The 21,657-nt window shown below is 42.0% G+C and overlaps 1 protein-coding gene across 1 annotated transcript; it reads right to left on the bottom strand.

The window, feature by feature from the left end:
• Positions 1-5,808: 5,808 nt before the first annotated feature.
• LOC128778911 (flavin-containing monooxygenase 5-like) lies at positions 5,809-21,410 on the bottom strand. Its single transcript, XM_053909522.1, is given in 9 exon segments — positions 5,809-5,994; positions 5,996-6,164; positions 7,453-7,525; positions 9,536-9,885; positions 11,552-11,751; positions 12,802-12,944; positions 16,787-16,940; positions 17,371-17,559; positions 21,276-21,410. Coding segments are annotated over 9 exon segments (1,599 nt in total).
• Positions 21,411-21,657: the final 247 nt, after the last annotated feature.

The following is a 21,657-nucleotide window of genomic DNA, read 5'->3' as shown; positions in this document are numbered from 1 at the left end:
TGACCCCCTTGGACTCCCAACATCCAGAAAAGCTGGTTAGTCGGGGACGTCTGGGTGGTTCAGCGGGTTAAGCATCTGACTTCAGCTCAGCTCATGATCTAGTGAGTTCGAGCCCTGCGTCGGGCTCTGTGCTGACAGCTCAGAGCCTGGAGCCTGTTTCGGATTCTGCGACTGCCTCTCTTTCTGCCTCTCCTCCTCCTCCTCTCTCTCTCTCTCTCTCTCTCTCTCTTTCTTTCAAAGATAAATAAACGTTAAAAAGAAAAAAAAAGCTGCTTAGGATGAAAGCAGAATCCCTAAAGCCCATTTCAGGTGTGGCCAAGGAGAATAACCTCACAAGCAGAACTGCCCCAGGGGTGGAACTAGGGGCTACAGAGAACAACAAACTTCCAGATGGTGCAAATAGGGCTTAATCGGAAACATTCCCCACCCGCAGTCATATCTCAGAATTACCACAGTGAGCTCACAAGTAAAGGGCGTATCTTGAGCACCTAAGCACTCGATAGCTCCCAGCTATCAGCACAGAGACCAATGCAGGGCTGAACCCACAAGCCATGAGATCATGACCTCATTCAAAGTCAGAAGCTTAACCGAGGGAACCACCCAGGCGCCTCTGACATTTTAGATCCAGGTTTCCGTTGTTATTTTTTAAAACCAATGTCATCGTGTATCTTGTTTTTCCAGCAAATAATATTGACGTTTGTGTTCAGTTTTGTACCCGAAACAGAAATAATTATGAGACATTTCTATGTTTAGATGGCTTCGGAGAATAATTCCAGTCTTATATCGTGCTTTCTCTATTTATGAGCTTTTCATCTCCTTCAACTCTTTTAGTAATTTCTTCAAGAAAAGAGAGGGAACAGTGACTTGGCCACCGTATTGTTTCAGCCGCAACTTGTGGCTGAAGTGTTCTTGAGTTTTTCATCTCCACACCCAGCAGTGACTCAGTGTTTAGCCTTAGGCCACACAGCTTAACATAGCCTCGTTTCTTGAGGATGAAAAGATATTAAAACCTTTCTGACCTCTGAAGGATTTTGTACAAAGTATTATCTGCTGTCAAAAATTATAATATACGTGCGGTTATGGTCTCTTTGAAATAGACACCATCAAAGATCTGGGATAGGCAGGGAGCAAGAAACACATTTCAGAAGTACTTTCCAAGTGCACGGAACCCCTCCAGCGTATTTGGGTTCAGTGTGAACTTGATCATTCAGGTGTGAGTATTTCTTGTGAGCCTTGACTGATGTGAGCTCTGAGGCAGATGGGACATGTGTAGAGGCTGATAGAGTAAGAGGTTGTGTCACAATTCATGGGCCCACTGGGAGGCCCAGCCTCGCGCAGAATTGTCTGTGACTAAGGAAAGAATCTCTCTCTAGGTCTTTCAGGTGAAGGTGAAAATAGAGAAGACCTCTGTGGCTCGCTTAGGGTGCTGAGCCGGTTCCCCCAGGGTCCCAGTGGTCTGGTACCCACCATTCTCTATCTGTCTATGCAACTGCTCTGAGGGAGCAAAAGCTGTCATTTTCCGAAAAACCCGTACTTAAGGCATTCTTGGCGGGATTCACCTCCTATGAACAGAGAAGATGATTTCAGAATGAATCGCATGGTTACAACTGTTACGGGGCGATGGTTCTCACACTGCGGCCCCCCAGGTAGCAGCAGCAACATCGCCTTGGAATTTGTCAGAAATGCCAATCCGTGGGCCCTGCTCCAGACCTACCAAATGAGAATCTCTGGGGACAGAGTGCAGCAGTCTGTGTTTTCACAAGCCGTCTAGAAGAATCTGATGCACACTGAAATTTGAGAACCATTGTTGAAGGGGTTCATTCGTCAGCAAGAGGCCAGACCAGAACTATCAAAAAAAATGGAAGCAAATAAAAAAACAACAAAAAAACTTTTTCTATACTTGAAATTACTCTTAGGTTTGTATGATGAATCTCCTCAGAAGCATGGTCAGGGGCCTGAGGTGAGGACAACTAGAATATGTATCAGATGTAAATTCAGATTCTAGTATTGCATTTCTGGATAAATGAAGTGAAGAAAACTTTAATACAAACGGAAAACTTGGGGAGGCAGGAAAACAGAACAAAACAAACAAATGAAACACAAAAGAATGGAAAATTTCACTTCACTTACAGCCTATAAAGAAGAAACATTATATACAAGCCAAGGAGTTGAGCTTGGTTCCAGAGCCAATGAAGAATGAAAGTTGGGGTGCTTGGGTGGCTCATCTGGTTAAGCGTTCAACTCGGCTCAGGTCACGATCTCGCGGTTCATGAGTTCGAGTCCCGCCTGGCGCTCTGTGCTGACAGCTCGGAGCCTGGAGCCCGCTTCGGATTCTGTGTCTCCCTCTCTCTTTGCCGTTCCCTCACTTACGCTCTGTCTGTCTCTCTCTCTGTCTCAAAAATAAACATTAAAACATTTAAAAAAAAATAGTGACAGTTTTAGTTTAAGCAGGGGAATGTTGTGACGAGATCTGACTTTTAGAAATTTAACCCTGGCAGGTCTTTAGGAGATGGTATAAAGAGTGATGGCACTTAGGAGACGGTCGGATGGGGGTGGAAGCTGGATGCAGGGAGAGGAAGGGTACGACTGTGAGAAATTCTAGGTCTGCTCCAGATCAACGAAGGGAGTGGGGATAGGTGTGGAGGGCAGAAGTCATTCCATTTCTGTCCCCAAACCACGCTTCAGGCTCATTTCTGTCACCCCCCAGCCCCCTTGTATATCCTGTGCTGTGTTCTTGCATGAATCCTCTAGCATTCTAGGCTGTTGTGCTCACTCATCCATTGCATAGTTGGTGTCTTTCTCTTTTGCCAGAAACAAACTCCTACTTATCTTTAGAGATCCAAGTGTACTTTCCTGATCTCTGTCATTCCTTCCTCACTTCCCCTTTCTTGAGTTCTTTGCTCTGTCTTCCGTATTCCAATAGTACTTGCTTGTATATTTGCTATAGACAGATGTGTCCACGTTCAATTGTTATTCATATTCATCTGTTCAGGTGGTCGCTTTTTCCTATTAAACTTAGAGCTCTTTGGGAATGGGGACAATATCTACTTGTTCACTTATCCCACAAACATTTTTTTAAGCTCCTCGTTTGTGTCTGTTCTGACAGAACAGGGAAAATCTTCGCTACGGCGAAGAGGGAGAAAAAAAAACAAATAGGAAACAGAGAACCAGTTAATATGTATTATGACAGGGAGAAAAATAAAGCAGGATAAGGAGGATGGGAATTGCTATCGTATGTAGTCAAGGAAGATCTCACTTAAGACAAAAAAAAAAAAAAAGGAACCAAACCTTGCAAACCCACAAATGGAGAAGATAACCAATATAATGTAAAGCTCAGAATCTTGCCTACTAGCATTTAATGTGCATAAAAAAAATAGAGAAAGAACTCACTTTAAAAGATAACGTTGGAGCAAAGACCCAAAGGAGGTGAAGGAGTGAGCTTTGTGGATGTGCAGGGGGAGGAGTGTTCCAGGAAAAGGGGCAGCACGTGCAATGACCCTGAGGTGAGAGTGGGCTTGGCCTGTTCAAGGAATGGACACGGAAGAGAGAAGTGATAGAGGAGGCCAGAGAAGTGGTGGGGAAGCAGGTCATAAAGGGCCTGGTAGGATTGTTAGGATTTAGCCATCACTCTCAGTGACAGGGAAGCCATTGACACTTTTGGATATAAAATGTCATAATCTGGCTTATGTTTTATATTTTTATTTATTATTTTTTAAAATTTTATTTTAGAGGGAGAATGTGAGTGGGGGAGGGGCCGAGGGAAGGAAGGAGGGAGAGAGAGAGAGAGAGAGAGAGATCTTAAGCACGCTCCATGCTCAGTGAGGAAGCCCTATGCAGAGCTCCATTTCACAACACTGGGACCATGACCTGTGGTCAGTTCAGGAGTCAGACGTTCAACAGACTGAGCCATCCAGGAGGCCCTGGTTTATGGTTTAAAAGTATCATTTGGCTGCACCAGTGAGAATAAACCACAGAAATTAGGGGTGAAGGAAGGAATGTGCTGAGGACACTATTATAATGGCGCATACAAGATGGTGGCAGGGAGTAAGGTGGTAGCATTAGAGGTGATGAGAAATGGTGGGATTCTGGATTTACTGTAAAGGTGATATGATTTGCTATTCAACTAGATATGGGATATGAAAGAGAGGAATCAAGAGAATTGAAAAAGGAAGCCCTTTTACACTTTTAGTGGGAATGTAAATTGGTACAGCCAGTATAGGAAACAGCATGGAGGTTCCTCAAACTATTAAAAACAGAGCTCCCATATATATGATCCAGCAATCCCACTGTTGGTTTTTATCCAAAGGAAATGAAAACAGGATCTTGAAGAGACATCTACACTCCTAAGCTCATTGCAGTGTTAGTCACGAAGCCAAGATATGGAAGCAACCTAAGTGTCCATTGATGGGTACAGGGATAAAGAAAATGTGATGTGTGTATATACAGAATGGAGTATTATCTAGCCCTATGAAAGAAGGAGATCCTGCCATTTGTAATGTAATGGGCGAAACTGCAGGACATTATGCTAAATGAAATAAACCAGACACAGAAAGACAAATACTGCATGATCTAACTTACGGAATTATGAAAAGTCAAACTCTTAGAAATTAGAGAGGGGAAGAGTGGTCACCAAAGGCTGGTGGTTGGGGGGAAATGGAGAGATGTTGGTCAAAGAAACATCCAGTTATAAGATGAGAAGTTCTGGAGACCTAATGTACAGTATGGTGACTATAGTTAATAATACTGTCTTACTAAAGTATTAAATATTCTATTGTATATTGCATTGAATATATTATTGAGATTTGCTAAGAGAGTAGATCTCAAGTGTTCTCATCTCAAAAATAAACATATCTATGTGAGATGATGACTATGATAATTATCTTGATTATGGTCATCATTTCACCATGTATATGTACACTTACTACTTTTTCTCCCCATTTCTTCTTCACATTCTCCTGAATGATTTTATAGAATTTTGTATGTTTACTGTAGAATTTGTTCCATGTTTGGATAGTTTTAACAGAACACAAATTATGTGCATTTTCTGACTTCTATTATTCCTCTGTGGTATTCTCCATCCCCTAAAATACCCTCAGTAATACCTGAAATAACCTGTGTATTAGTAACCTGTTACCTCAACATCCATGATTCTATAGAATGTGACTGTAGAGGAGAAGGTTTCTTTCTTTCTTTTTTTAATGTTTATTTATTTTGAGACAGAGAGAAAGTGTGAGCAGGGGAGGGGCAGAGAGAGGGAGAGAGAGAACCTTAAGGAGGTTCCACACCCAGCATGGGGCCCAACATGGGGCTCCATCCCACAACCCTGGGATCCTGACCTGAGTTGAAATCAAGTTGGTCGCTTAACTGACTGAGCCACCCAGGGCCCCGAGGAGAAGGCTTCTGATGAGGACATTTGTTCATCGTTAGCTATTCGAGATCGTTTGAAGAGATACTTTTTCCCAGCCTGTGCTTTACACGCAAAACCAAGAATTTGCCAATTGCGAATAGCTGACAAACCGTGTGTTTATTATAAAAGGAGGGCCTAGGAGAACTTGGCGTAACTGAGAACATCTGCCATATTATGGAAATTAACTTTTCACTTCCAAAGCAAAGTTTCATACAACCCACTTCATTTGAACTCTCTGTTGAAGAAATCTCCAATTTTGCCAAAATACTCACCGCAGAGAGATTTTAGAATTATTCGTTGTACTGGTCTAGTCTGAATTGAAGGATAAACACTTGAACACACTCAATCTCCTTAATTAGTGTGTGTCACTGTCAGCTCCTAATATGCTAACGACCATAGGATTATCCTTTAATAATGATTAAGGTGAGAGCAAAGAGGAGAAGAGCTGCACAGGCACTTTTAAGCCAAAATGGCACAGAGGATGGAGGCTGGTCACAGATGAGGGTTCGAGTCCTCAGGGGCTTGATGATCCTCTCTCTCTGGGTCAGGATGGCTCTCCGGGCCCCAGCCCACGTCCCTGGCCCCATGCAGGCGGTACTGGTAAGGCGTGCATGGGCCAAAGAAAATTTCTACAGCCAGCTTTGGATCCCACAGGAAGATGGAGGGCAGGTTGGGTTTCGCTCCTATTTCAGAGGCAATCTCATCCATGTATTCCACGTATTGCACTCTGCATGTGTCGCGAGGATTATTCAGGAATCTGAAAGCAGAAGGGGAAAAAAACCGCAATCGGAAACCTCAGGTCAGATGACAACCTCCTTCCTTCCAAGCATAATTTCCTCTAAACATCGGTGGACTTTGTGTGAGGGGATAACCCATGGGGGAAAGGACTGATGGCTATGGGTAATTTCTTAGTGGTTCCTTTTCTTTAAAATTTTTCTTGTTTATTTATTTACTTCTGAGAGAGAGAGCGAGCGAGCGAGCACGCAAGCAGAGGAGGGGCAGAGAGAGAGGGAGAGAGAGAATCCTGGGCAGGCTCAGCACTTCCAGCACAGAGCCCGACATGGGGCTCAATCCCATGAACCACAAGATCACGACCTGAGCCAAAATCAAGAGCCACCCAGGCTCTAACTGACTGAGCCACCCAGGCGCTCCTCTCAGTGGTTTCTAACAAAATATTCACACACTGTATTTTTCATCCTCAAATCCTTCCCAGAGTCTTGGATGGTAATAGGTGGGTTTCAGAAGATTGTTGTCATATTAATGGTATTCTTTTCTTAAATCCTGTACTTTGGCCATGCATTGGATTCTCATTCAGGGTATAGTCTCATTTTGGTAAATTGGTGGGGAATATGAAATTGTACATGAAAGTTATTTAGGTATGTGTGACATTCATTTGATTTTAAGTATTACTAAAATGTAATTCGTGGCCGACCTTTTAAACCAGTTGCTGGATAACTGACTGTTTTCGGGATAAACCCTTTGGTCTTAGAGACAGGCTGTAAACATTCACACTGTAAATTCTCAACAGGTATTTGTTGCATAGAAATACCTTACATTTCCCACCTCAGTGGTTGAGAATGATTTTCTATTAAGAAGATTTCATACAACCTATGAGCCTCTGACTTCATGTCAGTATTTTAATTAGATTCTGTAATGATTTGCCAACTCATTTCTCACATTGATTTATCTTTCCAACTCCTTAAAGGAGTAAAACAACACTTCATTTCATCTTACATTTTTTTACACTTTGCAGCTCTAAGGCTATGATATGACATAAATTTGTAATTGTATTTATCTAGTGTTACATGAATTTTAAACAAGATTCTAAGGTTTCCATATTGGACTATTCTATACCCATTCTTCCCATAAATATTCCCTACATTTATATTATGTATTATAATAGGAAGAGATGGCGAAGTTGATAATTTGAGATCTCATCTAGGCAAATAGATTCTATGATGAGAAAAATAGAAAGAATCTTTGATAGGCAAACAGCTCCACCTAAACACGTCCAATTGACTTTTACTAAGAAGCAAGTTTCTTACTCTTTTTCAAATTTTTTTCTCTTCTGTCTTATGTCTGCCATCATGCCACTCACCGAAGGTAATTTGTTCAATCCTAGGAAGGAAAGAAGATGAGATTCCAGAAGAAATGAATACCTTGAGAGTCATTTTGGTGGAGAACATCCTAAGTGAGGCAGCACAAGAGTGAGGGAGCTGCATCCAGGAGGTCCTCTTGTGTGCCCTCCACTCATTGTTTCGTCCGACGCAAATGCCTTACAGATGCAAAGACATGTCCTCTAATGCGTTCACATCTTGACTAGCAGACCTCAAAGCCCACAAAGAAGGATGGACTGAAGGGAGTGACACCCAAATGACAAGACAAAAAGTAGCATGCGTGTGCTTCCATTATCAGAGCGTTCACTCTGGCTGTCCTTGATTTATTTATTCACATATTTTAAGATGTTTATTTACTTAATTTCTGAGAGATAGAGATGAGAGAGAGAGAGAGAGAGAGAGAGAGAGAGAGAGAGAGAGGATGAGTGGGGGGAGGGGCAAAGAGAGAGGGAAAGAGAATCCCAAGCAGGCTCTGCATAGGAGAATCCCAAGCAAGGCAGAGCATAGCCTGCCATGAGGCTTGATCCCATGAACTGTGAGATCATGACCTGAGCCCAAATCAAGAGTCGGATGCTTAACATACTAAGCCAGTCAGGCTGTCCTTTAAATAGTGAGTTACCCCTGTTCATTTATGTTATGAATTTGTTTACAAATACATATTGTATTTACTAATAAATAGTGACTCAGTGTCTCTTGTTTTCATTGGACAAAGATTTATTCTTAATTTTCCATCTTTTAAAAAAATTTTTGAATGTTTATTTATTTTTGAGAGAGAGAGAGACAGACAGACAGACAGAGCATGAGCAGGGAAGGAACAGAGAGAGAGGGGGAGACACAGAATCTGAAGCAGGTTCCAGGCTTTGAGATGTCAGCACAGAGCCCGATGTGGGGCTCGAACTCACAAACTGTGAGATCATGACCTGAGCCGAAGTTGGACGCTCAACCGACTGAGCCACCCAGGCGCCCCTTAATTTTCTGTCTTAACTCATGGGAGACACCTTCCTATAATTCTCCCTCATTTCTTTGATGAGTGACATTCTATATTTTGAGAAACACCGAATGTTCCGGGAAAATATGGGGAACTTTTTAAAGGAGAAACAAATGAGCAGAATTAATACAATGTGATTGACAAAAGGTAGTTTGTGAATGTGTCTTCATCAATTAATTCTCAACCTTAGAATTAATGATATGGAGGAGCTGGGTTTTCTTTCTTTTTCTTTCTTTCTCTTTCTTTCTTTCTTCTTTAAGTTTATTCATTCAATTTGAGAGAGAGAATACACAGTGAGGGAGGGGCAGAGAAAGAGGGAAAGAGAGAATCCCAAACAGGCTCTGAGTATGGAGCCCAATGAAGGGCTCGAACCCACAGACCGTGAGATCATGACCTGAGCTGAAGTCAGATGGTTAGCCGACTGAGCCACCCAGGTACCGCTGGGGGAGCTGGGTTTTAATCCCAGGTTTGTCTTGGTACAGAGCTCTTACTCTTTTCATTGTGCTGTGGTGCTACCCCAGTTACTTGGTGATTCGGCCGTAGTTCACATAATTCACATAATTTACCATTCATAATTCTGTGATTCTGCCTGTCCTCTTTTATTTTGAACGTGAGAGGCGAAAAAATGCTCCCTTTAATTTAGGCTCATTCCAGAGTTATTCTAGCAACAATTGAGAAGTAGCATAGCCATTATTTCCCATCTATACTTTAGGTTGAGCTCTTTCTTCCACTTCCATCACTTCCTCTACTAAGTACTGCCCTAACGTGCTCTGAAGAATTATTTGCCAATAAGTTGTCACTTGATGGTAGTTTAAGGTAGTTTTTTTAATCTCCATTTTTCATGGGAATCCTAGAGGTTAAATAGCCATCAAACACTAACATAACAAATACGAAGCGGTACAATTTCGGATACTGTAAAGGTTAACTTCACATATGTTTTGCAGCAGAAGACCTTTGCAATGCCTCTGAAATCACCTCTTTGGGTGGTCACCTTTTCCAACTATGCATAAGGTCAGCGCATACCCTTGAATACACGCATGGCCCATCAGCTTTGGAGTTCCGATGTGGGAATGGTGGCTCCCACTGGCTGGAGAATGCCAATGAAAGCTAGTGTTGGTTTCTCTAGTTGAGGGGGGAAGACAAATTTAAACATGGAGTGCTGGCTGTCCAGAACTGTTGCATTGTTTTCCAAAAAGGGAAAAGAGAAAGTATATCCTGTGGCAAAAATAACAACATCAACGTCCTCTTCTGTTCCATCTCCGAAGATGGCTGACGTCTCTGTGAACTCCCTAACATCTGATTTTATCAGAACTCTTCCAGATATTATGTGATTGGGTAGATCATCACCACAAGTAGCTTGATGAGTGAGAAGTCTGAAGAATAAAAATTGAAATTCAGGAAAATTAATATGTCTTTTGGGATAGGAGTTGAGCTCAAAAATATTTCAAATATTTTTTGGTTGAGCTAAAGAAAAAAAAACTTGCATTTTTGTTTTATAAAAAATTTCTTTAAGTCAATACTTTTTCTGAATTGTTTACTGAATAAATATCCTGTACTTATTAGAATGCCAATAGCATTTATTTAATACTTATTATATACAAAGAGAAGATTTTGCAATGGTATATAAGTTTATGCCAATGATAATATTGACATCTAATTTCTTGGAAACCATTTTTTGGGGGAGAGATTTTTTAAATTTTTTTTTTTTTCAACGTTTATTTTATTTTTGGGACAGAGAGAGACAGAGCATGAATGGGGGAGGGACAGAGAGAGAGGGAGACACAGAATCGGAAACAGGCTCCAGGCTCTGAGCCATCAGCCCAGAGCCCGACGCGGGGCTCGAACTCACGGACCGTGAGATTGTGACCTGGCTGAAGTCGGACGCTTAACCGACTGCGCCACCCAGGCGCCCCTGGAGAGATTTTTTAAAAGCAATTGGTGGAAGTGTTCATACTAGAATAGGAAAATTAGATCATATTCTGATTTCCATTTATTTCGAGAACGTACATACCACTTTTATAAGCTTTACTGACATCATTTAATACTTAGTAGTCTCCCTGCTTCTACCCCAGCCTCCCTATAATTTCCCCTCCACTCGGCAACCTGAGGGATCCTTTGAAAACGTAGAATTATATCCTGATGGGTTTCTATTTCACCAAAAATGAAATCGAAAGCTATGACCATGCCCTAACCCTAAAAATCCCCCCGTGATCTGGCTCCTGCTTACATCTGTGAATATATTTCTTACCACTTCCCCTCCCCCAACAGTCTCTACACTGGGTTGGTTCCTTGCTCATTCCATCCAGCCTTTGAACTTGTGTTTCTTCTGCCCAGAATGATATTCTCATCTTAGACATTCTTTCAGGTCTTGCCTCCTCACTTCCTTCAGGTCCCATTCAAATGCTTTCTCATCATATATGCATTCCAGAACCACCCCATCTAGAAAAGATTCCTCTCCCCAACTCTTCTTACTGTTTGTTATAGCACATATGACTCCACATCATTGCATTATCCCCTGGTTGGTTTCTCCCCTACCAGAAAGGAGGTCCAGCAAGAGCTAAGATTCCACCTGACCTTGTCCTTATTCTACTCCCAGTATCCAGAAACATACGTGACCATAGTAGGAACTCAGAAATATTTATTAAATTTATCCACACTGTACACAATCAATTTTTTGTGCTTGCACATTTATACCTCATAACAGATAGGAGATAGGGATTGCATTTTACCAATGTAAAAAAGAAAGAAAGAAAATACTTAACTATACCAGGGTTAAAAGACAGAGGCAAAATTAGGTTTTTTTTTTTTTAATGTTTATTTATTTTTTTTGAGAGAGACAGAGACAGAGCTTGAGCAGAGGAGGGGCAGAGAGAGAGGGAGACACAGAATCTGAAGCAGGCTCCAGGCTGTCAGCACAGAGCATGATGTGGGGCTTGAACCCACGGACGGTGAGATCATGACCTGAGCTGAAGTCAGACACCCAACTGACTGAGCCACCCAGGCGCCCCAAAATTAGTTTTTAAAAAACCTAGAACATACCTGTGTTTAGGTAGTAAGCCATAAACGTCATGGTTAAATCGAGCGTTTAATTTATTCTCTGCCCATCTGTTGATTAAGAATGTAGGGTAAAATTTGTTGAGGATGGTCTTAAAATGAGTGAAGAGAACAGTGTCCATGGGCATTCCATTATCCCAGACCCGGTTCCAAATCCACGCACCCCGCCTTGTGCTGAGATACACCTGGGAGAGAATGCAGATAAATGAAATACAGATGCCTCACAGTGTAAGACTTTCCTTTCTCAGTTTTTCAGATGTCTCTCATTTGGCTCATGAGAGATGGAGAAGAACTCTCTTGCCTTGTTAGCTTGAAGAGTTCCTCTGTCCTCAAAGACAGATAGACAGACAGATATAATCACACACACTCACGCAAACAGACACATTTGGCTTATGGCTTATAGTTCCAGAAATCTCCCTCAGCTTTCCTCTGGGTCTCACTCACTATCCCTCTTGCGTTTTCCCCAAAGCAGTGTTTGATGCCTGCCATCTCTTACATTGCAGATCCTGGACAAACACAATGATGTAAGATGACTAGAGGTCAACAGATTGACATGCAAGATCCCATCCATCTGCTAATTATGACATTATAGAATTTGGAATACGTACTTGGTTACTATGTATCCCTAGAAATCTAGGTATGGAAGGAATCAGAGTTGGGAGATGTATCAAGTGTCGTATCAGTGAAAAACAAAGGGATTTAAAGTGGTTTTCTGATATAGTTCATTTTTTTAAAATACATTTTTTTAACATTTATTTATTTTTGAGAGATACAGAGACAGAGTGCGAGCAGAGGAAGGGTGGAGAGAGAGGGAGACACAGAATCTGAAGCAGGCTCCAGGCTCTGAGCTGTCAACACAGAGCCCAGCACGGGGCTCGAACTCACAAACTGTGAGATCATGACCTGACCTGAAGTCGGATGCTTAACCGACTGAGCCACCCAGGCGCCCTTGATACAGTTCATTTTTTTAACTCATGGCTGTACCAGTGAAGCTGACACTCTCTGGTGAAAATAATATGGTGGTCACTAAAGTTTGAAATATCGATTTTTATTCAATTCTCATTTTTTAAATGTATTATCAAGATTGCTACCAAGAAAACGAGTATGAAGAGGTAATTAACAATCAGGATTGAAGCAGCGTGTGGGTAGGCACCACACACACTTCATGCAATGCCAACATCTCAGAGGGCAGTGGGAAGGGTGCATCTCAGGAAAGAGAATTTTAGGAACCAAACCTGTGAAGCTACATGACTGAGTTCAATTGCCAAGTCAGCTCCAGAATTTCCAATGCCAACCACAATGATTTTCTTCCCCTGAAATTTCTCTGGGCTCCTGTATTCACAGCTGTGGATATATTGACCTTTGAACCTGTTGATTCCTGTGGGCAAGAATAGAATTACTCAACCATTGGTCTTTATGTATGTATGTATGTATGTATGTTTGTTTGTTTGTTTATTTTTATTTTTTTTTTAACGTTTATTTATTTTTGAGACAGAGAGAGACAGAGCATGAACAGGGGAGGGGCAGAGAGAGAGGGAGACACAGAATCTGAAACAGGCTCCAGGCTCTGAGCGATCAGCACAGAGCCGACGCGGGGCTCAAACTCACGGACCACGAAATCATGACCTGAGCCGAAGCCGGACGCTTAACCGACCAAGCCACCCAGGCACCCCTGTTTGTTTGTTTATTTTAAGAAAAGAGGGAGGAGGAGGGGCAGAGAGAGGGAGAGAGAGAATCCCAAGTAGGCTCTGTGCTATAAGCACAGAACCTGATGAGGGGCTTGATCCCATGAATCTTGAGATCATGACCTGAACCAAAATCAAGTCAGATACTCAACCAACTGAGCCACCCAGGTGCCCCTATATTATTTTTTAAAGCTTATTATTTAATTCAAAGTCCATCCTATTTAAACCTCTCATTTGCTGTTTTACTGATGCTGGCCTGCAGATTATCTGCCCAACATCATCAGAGAGAATAAATCCTCAAACATTTTTGTTCTAGATCATAAATTCCAAGCTTAAACAAATTATCAGGTTTCTAAACAAATCAGACATCTAATTTCTGCCTCCGTTTTACTTACCTATTCCTTGCCAAGCCTTCAATGGTGAGTTAGGCTCCTATTTAAGTAATGCATCTTCCTTTTCCTTCATCCTTGTTATTTACCATTACTGCTTTGGACCCACTTTCTGTCTTGCTTTCCCAACCCAAGCTTCACCCTTGTCTAGATGTTTCCACTCAGGCTAGGCCCAGCACACCCTTCCCACCAGCACTACTCACTCTGCTTTACTACTGGGGACAAACACTCCAACATCACCTATGGGATCTGAAGCTAAAATAATGTAGGAACTTAATATTTTTGCCTAAAAATTTCCTCTGACAAATAGAAACCTCATGTGGCAAAGCCATAAAAGCTGGTTGATTTCGCAGTATTTCATTTCATTTATTTATTTATTTAAAAAAAATTTTTTTTAACATGTATTCATTTTTGAGAGACAGAGAGAGACAGAGTATGAGCGGGGAAGGGGTAGAGAGAGAGGGAGACACAGAATCGGACGGAAACTCCAGACTCCGAGCTGTCAGCACAGAGCCCGATGCGAGGCTCGATCTCACAAACTGCGAGATCATGACCTGAGCCGAAGTCGGTCGCTCAACTGACTGAGCCACCCAGGTGCCCTGACAGTATTTCATTTTTTAAGCAACACTGGGGTCTGCACATATGGGCTTCATTTGCTCCTCTTGTGACACTGGACAGCCCTAGTCAGTCCTGACTGTGGGTCAGTCCTTGCCCTGTTTCTTTTCCCCTACAGAATCTGATCTAAGATCTCAGCTTTCCTTTGGAAGTTCTTCAGTCCTCACCTAGCGAACTCCTGGCATGGATCTAATTGTTCCCAAACTCCATCTTTCCGAGTTGCGTAGTCCATAAAATTTCTCATCAGTCATTTCCCCTCCCCTCGGGCCCACTGCGATTCATCTCATTCCTGAAGATAACTTTTTTTTCCCTCACGTTTATGGAACAGCAAAGATCTTCAGGGAGTTTCCCAACACCTAAAAGTTACTGTGTTTTCATCCATCCTTTTTCTGTCTCCCTTCCCCAGGAGAAAATATTTCTCTTCAACTCTGAAATGAATCCCTTGCCCTGTGGGCCAAACTGTGAGGGGGTTTTGAGGTCAAACAAATGTAGGCATGAAGGTCAGCTTTTTTTTTTTTTTTTTTTTTTTTTACTACTAGGGACATTGCGATGGGTATGGTTTCACCCAGCTCATAGGAAAGGTATCAGATCTGTTAAAATGTTCCTAAATATTAAGTACTTGAGAAATAAGTTTAATACTCTTCTTTAAGTATCTTCAGTCCCGGCCCACGCTCTCCTATTTTCAGGGAACATCTCTTCAGCCTTGTTGCTTCGTGGTCCCCTCCGTCTTTCTCCCTCATGCAGGCAGAATCAGCGTCTCCTGCATCGTCCCCTGTCGCAGGAAGTGGCAACTCAATTGCTGGGACCGATGACGTGCAAGGTACCGTTGATACCTCCCTGCTACATCTCAGTTCTGGCCCATCAGCAAATTCTATCATCTCTATGTTCAAACTCTATTCAAGACCCAAGCACTTCTTTATGTCTCCACTGCCACCCACCTGGTCCAAACTACCATCATGTCTCCCCTGAATTAGCGCAAGAGCCTCCTCCCTGCTCCCCCCGCTTCCATCTGTACTACCTCCTTCCCCGACTCTTCTGAGCACAGCAGCTAAAGAGATGAGAGCACGCCTCTACTGGGCTCAACACCTCCTAACAGCTCTTACCTTGCTCAAGGCCAGAGTGCAAACAATGCCCCCCCCCCCTTCACTCTCCGACGTCATCTCCTGCCTACCCCATCCGCTCCTCCCACCACACTGGATCTGGGAGGCACACTCCCCCATCACGGCCTTTGCACCTGATGTTCTTCCTGCACGGGGCGCCTTCTCCAGATATCTGCATCACTTCCTCAACTCCTCTGGGCGTTTGCTCAAGTGTCCCTTTCTCACGGAAACCTTCCCTGGCCACTTCATCTAACCTTGCATCGCACCCTCATCCCCAAACTCCTCCCCTTTCCCACAGTTATCACCTCCCCATATTTATCCCATTTTTGTCTGTGTCCATCTGCCGTCCGCATGCTCCTTGCGGGCAGGGGTTTTGCTTGTTTCGTTCTCTGCTGAGCCTCTGGACTCTTGGTGCCCAACAGGTATTTCTTGAATGACTGTTGAATGATGAATACAGGAATATTTAAATTTCGAATCAACTAACCAAGAGCTTTCTCTCGACCCATTTAAACCTTCCTTGTCTTCTCAGACACTGGGAAACAGACACACACAGCAGTGAAAGTGGGGGGCATCTAGAATCTTCTAAGATCCCCAAAGGAGTCTCAGGTTCAGCTCTGTTTGAGAAGATTGAGCATGCATCCTGCTCCTAGGGATAAACAGGGAGGCACTGTGTAGGTAAACCATTCCTGCAGCATTCCTTATATGCGAGGTGCTTAAGCTTCCAGATAGTAAACAATAGCATTGCAGCAACTTCTAAGATGTGTACATGGCTATTTATATTCATCATGCTATGTACCTACATACACCTTCGGGGTGTTGTATGTAAGCAATGAGTCACTGGAATCTACCCCCAAAACCAAGAGCATGCTGTATACACCGTATGTTAGCTAACTTGACAATAAATTATATATATATATATATATATATATATATATATATATATAAGCTAAATCTTAATATATTTTCTGTAGCTTTGATCCTACTATCTATTCCAAACTATTTTTTTCAGTTTTTTATTCATTTAAGTAATCTCTACACCCAACGTGGGGCTCAAACTCATGACCCCAAGATCAAGAGTCACACGCTTTTCCAAATGAGCCAGTCAGGAGCCCCATATTGACTCCAAACTATTGCCAACACACAACAATTCCCACATTTTGCTTGTTAGTTGTGGAAAAATGTAACGCTTTTCTCTGAAAATAACCCAGAACTTGTGGAATAGGTATTAGTAATTTCAATTTTTGATTTTATAATATTATGTATTATTTGAATGGACCCCGTAAGAGCATGCATTACTTTATAATCAGAAAAAAATAATGTTTCTTTTGAAAATAGGGTGACTTTCTGAGTGATGAACTTTCTTCGAGAATAACAACAGCAACAATGATAAAACCCCACAGCGCCAGTGCCTTAACGCTCCATATGACATACCTGGAAAGTTCTGGAGTGGCAAGATGGGCTCGGTGTAAAGACCACTACACACCATAATCCCATCAGAGACATAGGATTCCTGCTTCCCTGTGGTCTCGACCAGGACGTCCGTGCAAGGGAAGTCGGAGCGCTTCCTCACGCTGTCCACCTTTGACTGGGAATGAGACAAATTTGGACATGTGGCCTCTCTTCCTGGCTGCCTCCTGTCCCAGAACTTTTGGCCTCATTGAGTAAGGTTGGTTATAGCTACTCTCCCTCGGGGTTTTCTGAAAGAGTTTCTTTATAGCTGGTTTTCCTACCAAGACCTTTTTAAGCAGAGACGTAAGCCAGCACGTCCCCAGCTGTGGTCCTGAATGTAGTTGACGGTGAGCCAACACCAGGTGCACCGTCTGGCGTTTTCAGCCAACCCATCATACCTTTTCCAGAAGGAAGTAAGGATGGAAGGTCCTGCTGACTCCACCAGAGAGGCACATAGGGCTCCCCTCCAAGATTGAATGCCTGTGCCTTTCTGCCCCTCACTTAGCCTGGTTCTGGACTCTACTAAGAAGGTTCTGCATATGCTGAGTGTTCCCGGCTCCATTTACCAGAAACCGGATGTGCTTCGTTAGGTCAAAGTGTTGTGCATACATCCTGAGGTACTCCATGATTCTGGAATTGTGCAAGTAGTTGGGGAAATGATCGGGGGAAGGGTAATCGCGGTAGGTTGTCATCTCCTTCAAAGTGTTGCTGGTGGCAGATCTGTAGACACTTGCCCTGCCATTCGTAGTCTCCTCCTGCCAGGAAAAAGAAGATACTTCCCATCTTTTAGAATACAAGAGTAACATTAAAAAAAAAAAAAATCAATCCTTCATTTGTCAAATTATGAGGCTCCTGGGATGAATTCCTTCAAAGAAAGTAAAGTTGCTTTTCCAGTACCTTCACGAAGAGATAAGTTACCTTGTCTTAGTTTAAAACAACAGATAATTTTGTTGAGGAACAAAGAGGAGAGTATGAAAAGATGGAAGCAACCTGAAAAGAAAACTGTATGTAGAATACCAGAGAGTGAAAGTCATCAGAGGAAGTTGGGGCTGCCTCCCTGCCCACTGAGCTCAGAGGGGTCAGAGTCCTGGCCAGAGGATATCCAAGAAGTCCATGCTGTTTGTAGTGACAGAAAAGAATACAGAGTGTTAGTACATTTGGCTTTCTTTTTTCCCTCCTTTTTTTAATTGATGATTTTTTTCTAATTACAAAAGCATCAAATGTTTATTACAATTTTATAGAAAATCAGAGACGAATATCATTCTTGATGATCATTTTCTTTTTTTTCCAAATTTTTATTTAAATTCTAGGTAGTTAACATATAGGGTAATATTGGTTTCAGGAGTAGAATTTAGAATATAGTGATTTATCACTTATATACAACACCCAGTGCTCATCACAAGTGCCCTCCTTAATGCCCATCCCCCATTTAGCCCGTTCCCCCCAACTCCTTCCCTCCACCAACCCTCAGTTTGTTCTCTATCATTAAGAATCTCTTAGGGTTTGTCTCCCTGTCTCTTTTTTCCCCCTTTCCATATATTAATTTGTTTTGTTTCTTAAATTCCACATATGAGTGGAATCATGTGCTATTTGTCTTTCTGATTGACTTATTTCACTTAGCAGAATACCCTCCAGTTCCATCCACATTGTTGCAAATGGCAAGGTTTCATTCCTTTTGATGGCTGAGTAATATTCCAGTGTGTGTGTGTGTGTGTGTGTGTGTGTGTGTGTACATGTTACATCTTTATCCATTCATTAGTTGATGGACATTTGGACTCTTTGCATAGTTTGGCAATTGTTGATAATGCTGCTATAAACATCGGGATGTGTGTACTCCTTTGAATCTGAATTTTTGTATCCTTTGGGTGAATACTTAGTAGTGTAATTGCTGGATCATAGGGTGGTTCTATTTTTAACTTTTTAAGGAACCTCCATACTGTTTTCTAGAGTGGCTGCACCAATTTACATCCCACCAACAATGTAAGAAGGTTCTCCTTTCTTCACATCCTCGCCAACTTGATGATCACTTTAAATGTTTTGATACATATGCTTTTGGTCTCAGTTTCTCAATCTGTCAGAACCTCTATTATCTACTTATCTATATGCATACAGACAGGTATATTGTATTTTAGCAATTTACAATATGTTACAGTTTATAAAGAGTTAAAAAAACTTTTTTTAATGTTCATCCATTTTTGAGAGGCAGACAGACAGACAGACAGATAGAGCACAAGCTGGGGAGGGGAAGAGAGAGAGGAGACACAGAATTTGAAGCAGGGTCCAGGGTCCTAACTGTCGGCACCTAACGCAAGGCTCGAACTCACAAACTGTGAGATCATGACCTGGCCCGAAGTTGGACACCCAACCAACCGAGCCACCCAGGCACCCCTAAAGAGTTTTTTATATACATTACCTAATTCAATCTTGTGAAGCACATTATCATGCTAATTTTTCAGGAGTCCATACAGCACATAATATCTGTTATGCGTGTTAGCAACCATTCCTGATTTTTTTTGAAACTAAGGCCAGACACTTAAGTGATTTAAGGCTAAGAAAAGAAATACACTACCACTTAAAATATGTTGTTTTCTCCCGGGAAGAATTTATTATAATCTTAAAATATAGTCATTTTAATATATGTACGCAGAAAACACAATTGGGGAGGAGGTTATTTTTTTCATCTTTTGTATATTATTGGTGAAATAAAGAATCAGTAATACATGTACTATGAATATTCTAAACTTGAATCCAGAAAATATGGAATCTAATTCCTGCTAAATCACATCAACTTTAAGAACAGATCAAAATATGTGTTTTCTCCCTCAAAATGAAGAGTATTGTTTAATAAATGCCATTGTAGTGAACACTCATATATAAAAATATCCCTTCTGAGAAGGATAGCTTCTGCAAATATAAGCAGCATTTTTTATGAGCGAAAGCTTAAAAGATGGGTATCAGATGAAATCAGATGACATGATGTGGTATTTTGTGGCATTCTGATGTGGTCCTGGAGATATATCATTGTCTGGCTTGGATAGGGAACCTGACATCAAATCATTTCTCTGAATCTATTTCTTCGCCTGCAAATAAGTGCTTGCCTCTCTCACGGAGTTATTGTGAAGACCAAATCGTGCACAAAAAATGCTTAAAAACCTTACACACCTCAACAAGTGCATATAGTGTGATATGACTAATAGCCTGTGTGCACAGGGTGCTGTAGACATCGGGCGTGGAGGCTGGAGAAGCTTTCCTAGAGACAGGCCTGTATTGGTTAAGGTCCAACCAGTAACATGGAAACTAGGGCACCTGGATGGCTCAGTCAGTTAAGCATCCTACTGTTGGTTTTGGCTCAGGTCATGATCTCAGGGTTCCTGAGTTTGAGCCCCGCGTCAGGCTTTGTGCTGACACACGGAGCCTGCTTGGGATTCTCTCTCTCTCTCTCTCTCTCTCTTTGCCCCTCCCCTGCTCACTCTGTCTGTCTCTCTCAAAATAAATAAATAAACTTAAAAAAAAAAAAAAAAGAAAAAGGAACATGGAAACTACTCCCAATACTTGAAACTGGGAATGTAATGCAGGGAATTGTTCTTCCAAAAAAAAAAAAAAAGAAAGAAAGAAAAGGATAGACCTAAAAAGCCAACTAGGTGTGGGTGAGACATCCCAGAGATTACCTTTCTTTTATCCCCACATGGCAAACTTGGAGGTCGCATGGTCAAGGGGCATAACTCTAAGTTGGAAAAGAACTGCTTAGTCACATCAGACTATGATGTGGGACAGAAACCCTTATTGTGCTAAGTCCTGGAGATTTCAGAGTTTGTCTGTGGGACAGTTAGTGTTAGCTGCCCTTATTAGCACATATATATTATTAGGATGAAGATCAAAATCTACAGATAGATCAAGCATTAGCATGTATGTGGTAGCTGAAAGCCAAGGTGGGGTGATACGGAAGAATCCCAAGGGACTTGCAAAAGGTAGAAGACCAGAGGATCGAGAATAGAACCACAATCAGCCACGTTGAGAGGCCAAGCGGAAAACTATCGCGTTGGAAAAGGAGAGAGAAAAGAGAGTGAAATCACGGAAGCCAGGGACAAGCGGTTTTTAAACTGAGCTGGTTTTTGACACTTTTAGATCCCCTTGAGAAAGCAAGAAAACTCAGCACAGGAAGTCCATCTGATTTGACAGCTTTGATTGGTAACAGCCGTGAGAGCAGTTTTCTGGGAGGGCTTGTGTGCCCACTAGGTAATGCTGGTGGAACTTCAGGGAGTTAGACTCTGTAAGGAGGAAGGACTGTTGGAGCATCATCCTTGGGGGAAGGAAAGATTGGGATTCGACGCACAGGTGTAGGCACTAATAAAAATAATAATTATTACGCTGGTAGTTGAGGATAAGTTACTGCTGATATCTTTGCATTCCTACTTCCAGATATGGAAAAGATGTCATCACACATGCGGTGACATAGTCTATTCAAACTTACCTGGTATCTCCACAGTCCTCCAATGTCATTGGTTCCTTCAAAGCAGGTGGGCTCCAATCCCTCCTCCAGACAGATCTTAATGGCCCCTAATCCACTGACCCCAGCACCAATCACCGCAATTCTCTTTCCTGGCATTGTTCCCTCTATCAGGGAATTTATTAGTAGAAAATCAGATTTTTCTTGTCATGGAATTTTTTTCTACAGTTCAACATCATTAGGTTTTTTTTTTTCTTTCTAAAATTGCTAGCTAATGCATTTAAGTAATGTCCTACTCAAAGCTGCTATCCAATTCAAAGGTTCTCTGAGCGACAGAAAACCCTACCTCACACAAGACTTTCTCATTTTCAAGTACAAAAGTAGATTGCTTAAAAAAATAGGTTTG

Source organism: Panthera pardus, unplaced genomic scaffold, assembly GCF_024362965.1.
Source record: "Panthera pardus isolate Hobbes unplaced genomic scaffold, ASM2436296v1 HiC_scaffold_21, whole genome shotgun sequence".
In the NCBI taxonomy this organism is placed as follows: Eukaryota; Metazoa; Chordata; class Mammalia; order Carnivora; family Felidae; genus Panthera; species Panthera pardus.
The sequence above is the reverse complement of the archived record's forward strand: the minus strand, read 5'-3'. Positions and strand labels throughout refer to the sequence as shown.